The sequence below is a fragment of the Salvelinus alpinus genome, chromosome 8 (genome assembly GCF_045679555.1).
Source record: "Salvelinus alpinus chromosome 8, SLU_Salpinus.1, whole genome shotgun sequence".
In the NCBI taxonomy this organism is placed as follows: Eukaryota; Metazoa; Chordata; class Actinopteri; order Salmoniformes; family Salmonidae; genus Salvelinus; species Salvelinus alpinus.
Genome location: NC_092093.1, coordinates 16,416,287 through 16,429,582, shown reverse-complemented (window position 1 = coordinate 16,429,582; position 13,296 = coordinate 16,416,287). Strand labels below are relative to the sequence as shown.

Here is a 13,296-nt window from a genome sequence, read left to right as displayed (position 1 = left end):
AGGCAAATACATTACCTGTCAATTCCACTCAACATCTAATAATGGGATCAGGACATTTTCCAGTGTGCAAAAACCCCCATTGAAAACTACCATTACAGAGGCCCAAAAGCAATCTGAAAAAGCCCCCTAGCACCACAAGTTGTAGGATGTGGCAATACAACTGATCAGTCATCACAGCTGCTCCAAGTCTTCAGTTACTCAAGTTAATGGTCCTTCTTCCTGAAAGGATATTAGTCTGTAGACCAGGGCTCTCCAACTGTTTCTGGAGAGCTACCGTCCTGTAGGCTCACTCCAACCCTCATCTAGCGCACCCCATTCTAATAATTAGCTGATAAACTGAATCAGGTTAGTTACAACAGGGATAGGAGAACACCTAAAGGAGGCTAGCTCTTCAGGAACAGGGTTGGAGCCCTGGGCTAGACCATCATGTATGGGATTGGCATGACTGACCACCCTATCCCCAGAGAATACAGAGCAATGACATTGAGAGTAGACTCGTTTATTTTGTCATCTGCACTCTACAGTTGGAATTCGGGGAATTCAAAAACAACGTCTTTGCCTGTGAGCTTCTTGTAGACACCGGAAAAGGTCTCAACCTGAAAATAAAGGCAACCACTGGTTAACCACTGCATAGACTGCAACATTTACAGGTTATGATGATCAATATATCAATTGCATATGACAACACAAAAGGCATGCATTTGGCACAAGACATTTGCAGCACATAAACCATTTGAGACATGAGTCAGGAGAAGTTGTACACCGCATGGTTTAGCCCCCCAGTCACGGCCCAAAGGGCTCTGGGAAGATGTAGGAATATACAGAACGCCGTCCTCACCAGCCCGAAGGCCGGGAACAAAGCTTGCTCTCCAACGTCGTGGAACGGGACTGTACGTCACAGCACTGTGAAGTACTACGCTCCCATACGCCACAAGGACAGAGCCATGTGAGAGCAACCTCACAGGATGTCCACGTTGGGGTTAAGGTGGGTGAACAAACTGCGACACGACTCACTTTATGTTCCACATTGTTCTGCTGAGCCTTGTCAAGGTGGACCTTGATGAGCCGACTGCTGTCCAGTTTCACGCGGATCCTCTTGCCAACAATCTCACTGGGGAAGACCAGGTCTTCAAGGATGGCATCGTGCACGGCGGTCAGAGTACGGCTGGAGAAACAAATCACAACGTGCATTAGACATTTGAGGTAATTACAGAATTGTTCTAAACCTTGAAAACTATTTTTCCTAAAATCAGTCTCATTCAAAATCATGGGAAGGTTATTTATGCATGTCTGTATGCATGTATGGAAAGGGCAACAATCAAATAGCTATACAGGTATTTTGAAATCTGAATTTTTTATAAAAATGTATTTTACCAGGCAAGTTTACTGAGAACACATTCTTATTTACAGCAACGACCTGGGGAGTAGTTACAGGTGAGAGGATGAATGAGACAATTGGAAACTGGGGATGATTAGGTGACCATGATGATACGAGGGCCAGATTGGGAATTTAGCCAGGACACTGGGGTTAAAACACCTACTCGTAGGGTAATGCAAGGTAATAGGAAGGAAAGTTGATGTTGCATTATATGGTTTGTCCCCGTTTAATCTTGTAGCTATATAATAACCTATTATAAAATCCCATTAAAAGCATACGACATGGTGTTAGTACAATTGTACACTGCATGGTTTAGCCCCCCAGTCATGGCCCAAAGGGCTCTGGGAAGATGTAGGAATATACAGAACGCCATCCTCACCAGCCCGAAGGCCGGGGACAAGGCTTGCTCTCCAACGTCGTGGAACGGGACTGTACGTCACAGCACTGTGAAGTACTACGCTCCCATACGCCACAAGGACAGAGCCATGTGAGAGCAACCTCACAGGATGTCCACGTTGGGTCCAAATACGGTGTGCAAGTATGGCAGCATCAAATATGGCACAACAATTTGAACTTCTAAACCTAGCACCCATTTGCTCTAACTTTAAAACTACAATCCATTCTCTTCCATACAGTATATAGTCGAGGACATGCAGGTGTGACAACAGAACTCACCTCCTGGGACGCTTCTGCTTATTCTTGATACGGCTTTTCCTGGTTGGTTTGGGCAGGATTCTCCTCTGCAAGTTAACAAAATATCAAGGATTACCAATTTACACAGGCAGACTTTTAAAGCCCAACAAGCATTCTAAATAAATAATGTACACCGCATGGTTTAGCCCCCCAGTCATGGCCCAAAGGGCTCTGGGAAGATGTAGGAATATACAGAACGCCGTCCTCACCAGCCCGAAGGCCGGGAACAAAGCTTGCTCTCCAACGTCGTGGAACGGGACTGTACGTCACAGCACTGTGAAGCGCTACGCTCCCATACGCCACAAGGACAGAGCCATGTGAGAGCAACCTCACAGGATGTCCACGTTGATATTATACTACACTCACAGCATAGAAACATGTATATTTGAGCACTAAAGATGTCTGTTAATAGACTTCTCCAAAAGAACCAAGCTAACCGACAGCGGGGTCACCGCAACAGCTCTGCAAACTGCCCCTGCAACTTGTGGAAAACAGGACAGCGAGACAACATCACCCTAACCTGTGCAACGAAGACGACGTGTTTTCCGCTGAACTTCTTTTCCAGCTCCCTCACGAGTCGCACCTGAATCTTCTGGAAAGATTTCAGCTGGGGCACAGGGACAAAGATGATGATGGCTTTCCTGCTACCACCAACTTCAATTTCCTGAGGGAGAGGATGGCATTTCAGTTAGAACACAAACTGAGGCAAATACAAACACTTCAATAGATGCTTTGAGTGCTTCAGCTGTCTGAAAGAAATTGTATGCACTGCATGGTTTAGCCCCCCAGTCACGGCCCAAAGGGCTCTGGGAAGATGTAGGAATATACAGAACGCCATCCTCACCAGCCCGAAGGCCGGGGACAAGGCTTGCTCTCCAACGTCGTGGAACGGGACTGTACGTCACAGCACTGTGAAGTGCTACGCTCCCATACGCCACAAGGACAGAGCCATGTGAGAGCAACCTCACAGGATGTCCACGTTGGGGTTAAACTCAAACACAGCTCCTTTTACTACATCAGATAAACTCCTACCACATTCATCTTCAGTTATCCAAAAATGTTCTGAGCAAACAGTCAGAATGAAGGCAAGTACAAGACATGTAGTATAGGATCCTTACCTTTGCAGCAGTGATGTTCAGCTCCCTCAGCTGAGCCTTCATGTCTGAGTTCATCTCCAGCTCCAGTAGAGCCTAGGAAGAAGGCTGACATGTTGAATATTGCATACAGCATTAGCCAAGCGACTAAGGAAGTTTTCTATAAAGTGCCATATATTGACAGATTTGCCATAGCTTACCTGGGAAATTCCAGACTCGAACTCATCTGGCTTTTCGCCATTGGGCTTCACGATTTTGGCGCTGGTACTGAACATGGCCTATGTCTCTGGAATTAATGAAAGACAAGACTACCATTTGAGCATACTCCCGAGTCCTGCATGTCTTTGGACATCATGCACTGTTTCAGGTAATGTAGTATCGACACTGAAACTAACCAACGTTAGCCGAGTGGTCCATGCCGACTCCATCACACCATCAGACATGCAGTTACTAGCTAGCGCTATCGGCTAAGGTTGATCAAACGAAGTCGACAATGGCTGATTTCACTTACAGATTTAAAATACAAACGACGTTAGCTAGCTAGCAACCATGCCATCATAAACAACCTAACAAGTAATTATTGCATCAAACAATGTACAAGGAGATAGGGTCGCATGTTCCAAGTTAACTACTTAACATTTGCTAGCTAACGTTAGCCAGTTTGCCGTCTTTAAACCAGGTTCATTATCAAATGGCTAACGTTAGCTAGCAACGAACTCAGACAGTACTCAACCATACTTCAGGCTAAACAACTGTCAGGACACTTAAAAGGAAAATATTAAAACGGTTAAAAAGCCACTAGTCGACGAACTACAGGCAATTCTTACAAGAACACATGGGCCTCAACGCGCCAGCTATGCTCCTTCCAGTTTTCATGTTAGGTCTATCCTGAAACACTTCATACAATTCATTACACAACGGCCATCCAAAACCTTAAATATAATAATCTAACGCATCAACAGTCTTAGATGAACTCTGATACAAGAACGAGGAAATTCTGTGCACATTTACAACAGTTTGACAAGAAATTCCGACCAGTGGGAGCATTATCTTGACCTACCTCGATCAACGACGGCCAGGGAAGAGGCAGGAATCTCGCGAGAGAAGTATACAAGTACGTCGTAGAAGGAATCATGGGAACACGGAAGTATGATTTTTAACGCCAACAGATCAGTGCAGCAGATATCGTGAACTTTGAAGTAATTAATGTAAATACCGAGTCCAAAATAAGCATGTCAGCGTAGGTCATGTTCAAATGTATAGCTAACTTCTAGAGTTGTGTGTTGACATTACGGTTGTCAGGTAGTAGCTAGCAAAATGTGTTTGTTTTGGGTTAGTGGTCTAGCAAGCTAGCCAGTTTACATACCTGCATTTGTTTCCAATGATGGCTAGCTAATAGTTGTCCTTACATTTTAACACATAGCTAGTTAGTTTGTTCAACTTGTTCACATTTCTGAAATTAAGACAATGACCGGTGCTTCCACTTTTAAGTAATTGCTGGTCTAAGTGATGTTCAGGTTACCCGTTCTTTATAGTATAATACACAGGGAAGTCTGCATTGGCACAGAGGAGATGGTGAAAGGCAAATTCTTCTACGCTGTGAGGAAAGGATTCAACCCTGGAGTTTACCAAACTTGGTGAGCTGTGTAGTAGTTACCTAGCTAGGGAGCTAGTTACCACTGTGTCTTTAAACACATTTTGTCATTTCTATTCACATTGAATATCATGTGTTTACTTTTTCAGGGATGAATGTAAGAGCCAAGTAGACAAGTTCCCATATGCCAGCTACAAGAAGTTTGCTGCTGAAAAGGATGCCTGGGCTTTCGTCAGAGGCAAAGCAACGTCGATAACACCAGACGTGTCAGAGGGTAGATCGATGGCTATGTTCTTTCTCTATGGGTCACTGTACTTGTAAAATGACAATACAATGGGTACTGTTGTTACTGGCTTTAGGAATGGGCAGCCTATCTTGTCATTAGACAAGTAGTGCACCATTCAGACACAGCAGAATCAGACTTCTACTCAGACCAAGGTATTATCTTTCAGGAACCAGCTATGAGGCAACACTCCCAAGAAGGGCCCCGGAGGCCCTTGAGTATATTCCCATTGGTCAGAAGAGACACTATAATCACGTGGAGGAGGAGGAGGAGAAGGAGAAGGAGGTGGTGTCCCCTGCCAAACGAGCTAAGCCTTCCCAGGAGGCATCTCAAGACAGCTGCGCATCTTCAAAGAGCTCTGATGGATTCACCTACATGGGTAAATATACCTGTTACTCCTTCAAATCGTATTTCTTGTTTTGGTTTAGAAATGTAAAACATACTTTTTGTGAACAATTATTTTTAGTATATTCCATATAAGGCAACATAAAATCAGTAAATACAGCAGTACACATCAAAAAGTAATAATAAATAAAGCAAAGAATCAAGAAGGAAAACACAACGTTTGACTGTCATATATACACATACCTATACACATAAACATGCACAAATAAACCCCAAAATTACAAATATAGCTTATAGTAGCAGCAAATATCCTATAATGATGATTGAAAACCAATTAAACATGATTAAGACAACAGTCTTTTCCCAGGTGATGCAGTGGTGGTGTACACAGACGGCTGCTGTTCAGGCAATGGGAAGGTCGGAGCCCGAGCTGGGATCGGGGTGTACTGGGGACGTGACCATCCTCTGTGAGTAGGCCTGGGTCTGTGGTTATAACTCATAGACTGTTTGACACTACAGTGGGTTGGTTTTCATGTGGACTCTTTACTGTAGGAATGTAGCAGAACCACTGGATGGAAGACAGACCAACCAGAGGGCAGAATTACAGGCAAGTACCCGTGTTTGTCTTATTTGTTTTAATTCTGAACTCTCTTAACCAGATTGCTGTTATTTGAATGGAATTGCCACAGCAACCTTTGGATTGTAACCGCACAGAGATTTAATCCCACATTTTGCTTCTGAATGGCACAGGCAGCCTGTAAAGCCTTGGAGCAGGCCAAAGAGATGGACATCAAGAAGTTGGTACTCTATACAGACAGCAAGTTCACCATTAATGGTACGCGTGTGCTGCTTATAGCACTTTACTAACACTCAATCAGCAAAGGACTGACTGATTGTGACATGGCTTTGTGTGATGCTGCAGGCATGATGCAGCATCTAACGTTACTTGCTAGGCCTGCTAATGCGACTATCTTAATGACTATTGTGATGTTTCTTCCAGGCGTCACCAGCTGGGTGAAGAACTGGAAGCTGAACAACTGGAGGCTCAAATCTGGTGGCCCTATCATCAACAAAGAGGACTTTGAAAAACTTGACAAGTTAAATGAAGAGCTGGAGGTTGTATGGGTAAATATCAATGACGCCTGTTGCTCTACATATCTGTTAATATTCTCACTTCAAGTGTAGTGGGTTTCAAAGAATAGAACATAGTTTCCCAAACTATGGATGATGATTGGGTCACGTGTCCTGTGTGGCTCAGTTGATAGAGGTTGTGGGTTCGATTCCCACGGGGGACCAGTGTGAAAATGTATGGGCTTACTAATGTAAGCTGCTCTCGATATGACTAAAATATAGAAATATGTGAGGTCTCCTGATTTGAAAATGGTTTTAGAACACCAATTCATACAAGGGTTTCTTTATTTTTACTATTTTCTACATTGTAGAATAAGTTTAGACATCAAAACTATGAAATAACATATATTGAATCATGTAGTAACCAAAAAAGTGTTAAACAAATCAAGATATATTTTATATTTGAGATTCTTTAAAGTAGCCAACCTTTTCCTTGATGACAGCTTTGCACACTTGGCATTCTTTCAACCCGTTTCGTGAGGTAGACACCTGGAATGCATTTCAATTAACAGGTGTGCCTTGTTAAAAGTTCAGTTGTGGAATTTCTTTCCTTAATGCATTTAAGCTAATCAGTTCTGTTGTGACATGGTAGGTGGTATACAGAAGATAGCCCTATTTGGTAAAAGAACAAGTCCATATTATGGCAAGAACAGCTCAAATAAGCAAAGAGAAACGACAGTCCATCGTTACTTTAAGACATGAAGGTCAGTCAATCCGGAAAATGACAAGAACTTTGAAAGTTTCTTCAAGTGCAGTCGCAAAAACCATCAAGCGCTCTGATGAAACTGGCTCTCTTGAGGACCACCAATGGAAAGGAAGACCCAGAGTTACCTCTGCTGCAGAAGATAGGTTCATTAGAGTTACCAGCCTCAGAAATTGCAGTCCAAATAAATGCTTCACAGAGTTCAAGTAACAGACACATCTCAACATCAACTGTTCAGAGGAGACTGCGTGAATCAGGCCCTCATGGTCGAATTGCTGCAAAGAAACCACTACTAAAGGACACCAATAAGAAGAAGAGACTTGCTTGGGCCAAGAAACACGATCAATGGACATTAGAACGGTGGAAATTTGTCCTTTAGTCTGATGAGTACAAATTTGAGATTTTTGGTTCCAACCGCCGTGTCTTTGTGAGACGCAGAGAAGGTGAACGGATGATCTGCATCTGTGGTTCCCACTGTGAAGTATGGAGGAGGAGGTGTGATGGTGCGGTGGTTCTTTGCTGGTGATACGGTCTCTGATTTATTTATAATTCAAGGCACACTTAACCAGCATGGCTAACACAGCATTCTGCAGCGATACGCCATCCCATCTGGTTTGTGCTTAGTGGGAATGTAATTTGTTTTTCAAGTTGGACCACAGAGTGAAGGAAAGCAGCCAACAAGTGCTCAGCATATGTGGGAACTCCTTCAAGCATTCCAGGTGACTACCTCATGAAGCTGCTTGAGAGAATACCAGGAGTGTGCAAAGCTGTCATCAAGGCAACTTGATGTGGCTACTTTGAAGAATCTATAATATTTTTTAATTTGTTTAACATTTTTGGTTACTACATGATTCCATGTGTTATTTCATAGTTTTGATGTCTTCACTATTATTCTACAATGTAGAAAATAGTAAAAATAAAGATAAACCCTTGAATGAGTAGGTGTGTCCAAACTTTTGACTGGTACTGTGTGTGAGATATATATTACACATACACACACACAGTATCTTTAGGACTTTTTCCACATTGTTAGGTTACAGACTTACTCAAATTGATTAAATAGTTGTTTACCCTCAATCTACACACAATACCCCATAATGACAAAGCAAAAACAGGTTTTTATAAATTATTGCTAATTTATAAAAAAAAATGTACTTCACACATTTACATAACTATTCAGACCCTTTACTCAGTACTTTGTTGAAGCACCTTTGGCAGCGATTACAGCCTCGGCTCTTCTTTGGTATGACGCGACAAGCTTGGCACACATGTATTTGGGGAGTTTCTCCCATTTCTTTTCTGCAGATTGTCTCAAGCTCTGTCAGGTTGGGTGGGGAGTGTTGCTGCACAGCTATTTTCAGGTCTCTCCAGAGATGTTGGATCCAGTTAAGTCCGGACTATGGCTGGGCCACTCAAGGACATTCAGAGACTTAACCCGAAGCCACTCTTTCATTGTCTTGGCTGTGTGCTTAGGGTTGTTGTCCTGTTGGAAGGTGAACCTTTGTCCCTGAGTGCTCTGGAGTAGGTTTTCATCAAGGATCTCTACTTTGCTCCATTAATCTTTGCCTCGATCCTGACTAGTCTCCCAGTCCCTGCCACTGAAAATAATCCCCACAGCATGATGCTGCCACCACTATGCTTCACCGTAGGGATGGTGCCAGGTTTCCTCCAGACGTGACGTTTGGCATTCAGGCCAAAGAGTTAAATCTTGGTTTCAAGGCCCTTTTCCCCCAATTGCTCAGTTTGACCGGGCGGCCAGCTCTTAGAAGAGTCTTGGTGGTTCCAAACTTCTTCCATTTAAGAATTATGGAGGCCACTGTGTTGTTGGGGATTGTCAATGCTGCAGAAATGTTTTGCTACCCTTCCCCAGATCTGTGCCTCGACACAATCCTGTCTCGGAGCTACATACAATTTCTTTAACCTCATGATTTGGTTTTTGTTCTGACATGCACTGTCATCTGTGGGACCTAATGTAGACAGGTGTGTGCTTTTTCAAAATCATGTCCAATCAATTGAATTTACCACAGGTGGACTCAAAGTTGTAGAAACATCTCAATGATGATCAATGGAAACAGGATGCACCTGAGCTCAATGTCAAGTGTCATAGCAAAGGGTCTGAATACTTAAATACATGTTTTTTTTTTATACATTTGCAAACATAAAAAAAAAAAAAAAACTGTTTTGCTTTCTTATTATGGGTTATTGTTTGTAGATTGCTGAGGAAAAAGATAAATGTAATACATTTTAGAATAAGGCTGTAACGTAACAAAATGTGGAAAAAGTCAAGGGGTCTGAACACTTTCCAAAGGCACTGTGTATGTATGTGTGTGTGTGTGTATATATATATATATATATACTGCTCAAAAAAATAAAGGGAACACTTAAACAACACAATGTAACTCCAAGTCAATCACACTTCTGTGAAATCAAACTGTCCACTTAGGAAGCAACATTGATTGACAAAAAATTTCACATGCTGTTGTGCAAATGGAATAGACAACAGGTGGAAATTATAGGCAATTAGCAAGACACCCCCAATAAAGGAGTGGTTCTGCAGGGGGTGACCACAGACCACTTCTCAGTTCCTATGCTTCCTGGCTGATGTTTTGGTCACTTTTGAATGCTGGCGATGCTTTCACTCTAGTGGTAGCATGAGACGGAGTCTACAACCCACACAAGTGGCTCAGGTAGTGCAGCTCATCCAGGATGGCACATCAATGCGAGCTGTGGCAAGAAGGTTTGCTGTGTCTGTCAGCGTAGTGTCCAGAGCATGGAGGCGCTACCAGGAGACAGGCCAGTACATCAGGAGACGTGGAGGAGGACGTAGGAGGGCAACAACCCAGCAGCAGGACCGCTACCTCCGCCTTTGAGCAGGAGGAGCACTGCCAGAGCCCTGCAAAATGACCTCCAGCAGGCCACAACTGTGCATGTGTCTGCTCAAACGGTCAGAAACAGACTCCATGAGGGTGGTATGAGGGCCCGACGTCCACAGGTGGGGGTTGTGCTTACAGCCCAACACCGTGCAGGACGTTTGGCATTTGCCAGAGAACACCAAGATTGGCAAATTCGCCACTGGTGCCCTGTGCTCTTCACAGATGAAAGCAGGTTCACACTGAGCACGTGACAGAGTCTGGAGACGCCGTGGAGAACGTTCTGCTGCCTGCAACATCCTCCAGCATGACCGGTTTGGCGGTGGGTCAGTCATGGTGTGGGGTGGCATTTCTTTGGGGGGCCGCACAGCCCTCCATGTGCTCGCCAGAGGTAGCCTGACTGCCATTAGGTACCGAGATGAGATCCTCAGACCCCTTGTGAGACCATATGCTGGTGCGGTTGGCCCTGGGTTCCTCCTAATGCAAGACAATGCTAGACCTCATGTGGCTGGAGTATGTCAGCAGTTCCTGCAAGAGGAAGGCATTGATGCTATGGACTGGCCCGCCCGTTCCCCAGACCTGAATCCAATTGAGCACATCTGGGACATCATGTCTCGCTCCATCCACCAACGCCACGTTGCACCACAGACTGTCCAGGAGTTGGCGGATGCTTTAGTCCAGGTCTGGGAGGAGATCCCTCAGGAGACCATCCGCCACCTCATCAGGAGCATGCCCAGGCATTGTAGGGAGGTCATACAGGCACGTGGAGGCCACACACACTACTGAGCCTCATTTTGACTTGTTTTAAGGACATTACGTCAAAGTTGGATCAGCCTGTAGTGTGGTTTTCCACTTTAATTTTGAGTGTGACTCCAAATCCAGACCTCCATGGGTTGATAAATTTGATATCCATTGATCATTTTTGTGTGATTTATTAGTATTTAATAAGAATATTTCATTCATTCAGATCTAGGATGTGTTATTTTAGTGTTCCCTTTATTTTTTTGAGCAGTGTATATATACTCAGCAGGACCCTGTCGTTCAATGATAATTTGTAAAAATCCAAATAACTTCACAGATCTTCATTTTAGAGGGATTAAACTCTGTTTCCCATGCTTGTTCAATGAACCATAAACAATTAATGAACATGCACCTGTGGAACGGTCGTTAAGACACTAACAGCTTACAGACGGTAGACAATTAAGGTCAAAGTTATGAAAACTTAGTACACTAAAGAGGATTTTCTACTGACTCTGAAAAACACTGAAAGAAAGATGCCCAGGGTCCCTGCTCATCTGCGTGAACGTGCCTTAGGCATGCTGCAAGGAGGCATGAGGACTGCAGATGTGGCCAGGGCAATAAATTGCAATGTCCGTACTGTGAGACGCCTAAGACAGCGCTACAGGGAGACAGGACGGACAGCTGATTGTCCTCGCAGTGGCAGACCTTGTGTAACAACACCTGCACAGGATCGGTACATCCGAACATCACACATTGCAATGGTACAGAATGGCAACAACATTTGCCCAAGTTACACCAGGAACGCACAATCCCTCCATCAGTGCTCAGACTAAACGCAATAGGCTGAGAGAGGCTGGACTGAGGGCTTGTAGGCCTGTTGTAAGGCAGGTCTTCACCAGACATCACCGGCAACAACGTCGCCTATGGGCACAAACCAACCGTTGCTGGACCAGACAGGACTGGCAAAAAGTGCTGTTCACTGACGAGTCGGAGGTTTTGTCTTACATGGGGTGATGTTCGGATTTGTGTTTATCGTCGAAGGAATGAGCGTTACACCGAGGCCTGTACTCTGGAGCGGGATCGATTTGGAGGTGGAGGGTCCGTCATGGTCTGGGGTGGTGTGTCACAGCATCATTGGACTGAGCTTGTTGTCATTGCAGGCAATCTCAACGCTGTGCATTACAGGGAAGACATCCTCCTCCCTCATGTAGTACCCTTCCTGCAGGCTCATCCTGACATGACCCTCCAGCATGACAATGCCACCCAGCACAGAACGAGCAGTATGTCTGATTTCCTGCAAGACAGGAATGTCAGTGTTCTGCCATGGCCAGCGAAGAGCCAGGATCTCAATCCCATTGAGCACGTCTGGGACCTGTTGGATTGGAGGGTGAGGGCTAGGGCCATTCCCTCCAAAAATGTCTGGGAACTTGCAGGTGCCTTGGTGGAAGAGTGGGGTAACATCTCACAGCAAGAACTGCCAAATCTGGTGCAGTCCATGAGGAGGAGATGCACTGCAGTACTTAATACAGCTGGTGACCACACCAAATACTGACTACTTTTGATTCACCGGGACATGCAAATACACCCATACTTCGACTGCTTTGCAATGACTGTCATTGGCTGTTGATTACATCACTTTTTCGCATAGTTGGGGTCGCAATAATTTTCTGATATTAAAATGGGGTTGTGGACCAAAAAAGTTTTGGAACTTTCAAGGATGGTGATGCACAACTGAAATTATTAACAGTCTTCTTCTGCCTTTGACTCTCTCTCTTCTCTCTCCAGTTGCACATCCCGGGCCACGCTGGGTACCTAGGAAACGAGGAGGCTGACAGGCTGTCCAGAGAGGGGGCAGCAAAACGTTTACATTAGCCTTACAAGATACAGCCCTAATATGTCATATTTACTTATCTTGTTTCTCAGTTAACTTCTATCAATTTGGGAGTTCAAGAATTAATCATTCAAGATCGGTGTGTGTGTGTGGGGGGGGAGCATTTTAATTTTCAGGATCATTTTCTGTCTGTTCTGTTGGGCTGCCAAATTCTTTTCCAGAGAACAATGTTCTGTTTCTAAGTTTATTTTATTAAATAAAGCATCCTGTCTGAAATATTGTTGGTTATTTAATTAAAGGAATTCCTTCAGCTTTTACTTGTAGCATCATATGAGCATGCATTAATACTGCAAAATAATTCCATTGTGGTAGTATAGTCGGCCTATTCACTAACCACGTTTCCATCCACCGTTTTTATGCCAGTAAAGTAGGGCTGACCCAAATTAGTCAACTGGTCGATTCTTTGGTCGTTAGGCTTTGGTTGATCGAGATTGTTTTAGTCGAGCAGTAACAAATATATATATATTTCCCCTTACCACAGTGAACTTATCTATTGCGGAGGCTTAGACTAAAATCAAATGTATGCTTGATCTGAAAATGTGGCCGGGGCCTCCATATGGAGGGTGTGACGCA

At 44.1% G+C, this 13,296-nt stretch overlaps 2 protein-coding genes and 4 non-coding genes across 9 annotated transcripts; 1 reads left to right on the top strand and 5 right to left on the bottom strand.

The window, feature by feature from the left end:
• Positions 1-483: 483 nt before the first annotated feature.
• On the bottom strand, positions 484-4,345 carry LOC139582636 (small ribosomal subunit protein eS7). Of its 2 annotated transcripts, XM_071412801.1 has the most exons (8): positions 4,226-4,248; positions 3,993-4,061; positions 3,366-3,451; positions 3,190-3,261; positions 2,592-2,735; positions 2,054-2,118; positions 1,015-1,165; positions 484-596 (listed from the first exon to the last, which is right to left on the bottom strand). In XM_071412801.1, the coding sequence occupies exons 3-8, from the start codon at positions 3,438-3,440 to the stop codon at positions 519-521; spliced, it is 585 nt and encodes a 194-aa protein (XP_071268902.1). In that variant the 5' UTR covers positions 3,441-3,451; positions 3,993-4,061; positions 4,226-4,248; the 3' UTR covers positions 484-518. The 2 variants fall into 2 exon arrangements, with proteins under 2 accessions (XP_071268902.1, XP_071268901.1); XM_071412800.1 differs by lacking the exon at positions 3,993-4,061 and having other exon boundaries at positions 4,226-4,345.
• Positions 754-978, bottom strand: LOC139583875 (small nucleolar RNA SNORA73 family). Its single transcript, XR_011676635.1, has one exon. It is a non-coding gene; the product is annotated as a small nucleolar RNA SNORA73 family (small nucleolar RNA).
• LOC139583874 (small nucleolar RNA SNORA73 family) lies at positions 1,673-1,897 on the bottom strand. Its single transcript, XR_011676634.1, has one exon. It is a non-coding gene; the product is annotated as a small nucleolar RNA SNORA73 family (small nucleolar RNA).
• LOC139583877 (small nucleolar RNA SNORA73 family) lies at positions 2,196-2,420 on the bottom strand. Its single transcript, XR_011676637.1, has one exon. It is a non-coding gene; the product is annotated as a small nucleolar RNA SNORA73 family (small nucleolar RNA).
• LOC139583876 (small nucleolar RNA SNORA73 family) lies at positions 2,831-3,055 on the bottom strand. Its single transcript, XR_011676636.1, has one exon. It is a non-coding gene; the product is annotated as a small nucleolar RNA SNORA73 family (small nucleolar RNA).
• Positions 4,287-12,939, top strand: LOC139582634 (ribonuclease H1-like). Of its 3 annotated transcripts, none has more exons than XM_071412798.1 (9): positions 4,290-4,373; positions 4,701-4,802; positions 4,909-5,033; positions 5,212-5,421; positions 5,755-5,854; positions 5,940-5,998; positions 6,142-6,222; positions 6,388-6,512; positions 12,618-12,939. In XM_071412798.1, the coding sequence occupies exons 2-9, from the start codon at positions 4,738-4,740 to the stop codon at positions 12,702-12,704; spliced, it is 852 nt and encodes a 283-aa protein (XP_071268899.1). In that variant the 5' UTR covers positions 4,290-4,373; positions 4,701-4,737; the 3' UTR covers positions 12,705-12,939. The 3 variants fall into 3 exon arrangements, with proteins under 3 accessions (XP_071268898.1, XP_071268899.1, XP_071268900.1); XM_071412799.1 differs by having other exon boundaries at positions 4,293-4,364; XM_071412797.1 differs by having other exon boundaries at positions 4,287-4,802.
• Positions 12,940-13,296: the final 357 nt, after the last annotated feature.

Coding starts and splice junctions, on each gene's coding strand:
- LOC139582636 (XM_071412800.1), bottom strand. CDS start 3,440: ATGTTCAGTACCAGCGCCAAAATCGTGAAGCCCAATGGCGAAAAGCCA. Junction 2,119..2,591: donor ACGTCGTCTTCGTTGCACAG/GTTAGGGTGATG, acceptor GTTAACTTGCAG/AGGAGAATCCTGCCCAAACC. Junction 597..1,014: donor AGAACAATGTGGAACATAAA/GTGAGTCGTGTC, acceptor CTTTATTTTCAG/GTTGAGACCTTTTCCGGTGT.
- LOC139582634 (XM_071412797.1), top strand. CDS start 4,675: ATGTTCAGGTTACCCGTTCTTTATAGTATAATACACAGGGAAGTCTGC. Junction 4,803..4,908: donor CCTGGAGTTTACCAAACTTG/GTGAGCTGTGTA, acceptor TTACTTTTTCAG/GGATGAATGTAAGAGCCAAG. Junction 5,422..5,754: donor TGATGGATTCACCTACATGG/GTAAATATACCT, acceptor GTCTTTTCCCAG/GTGATGCAGTGGTGGTGTAC.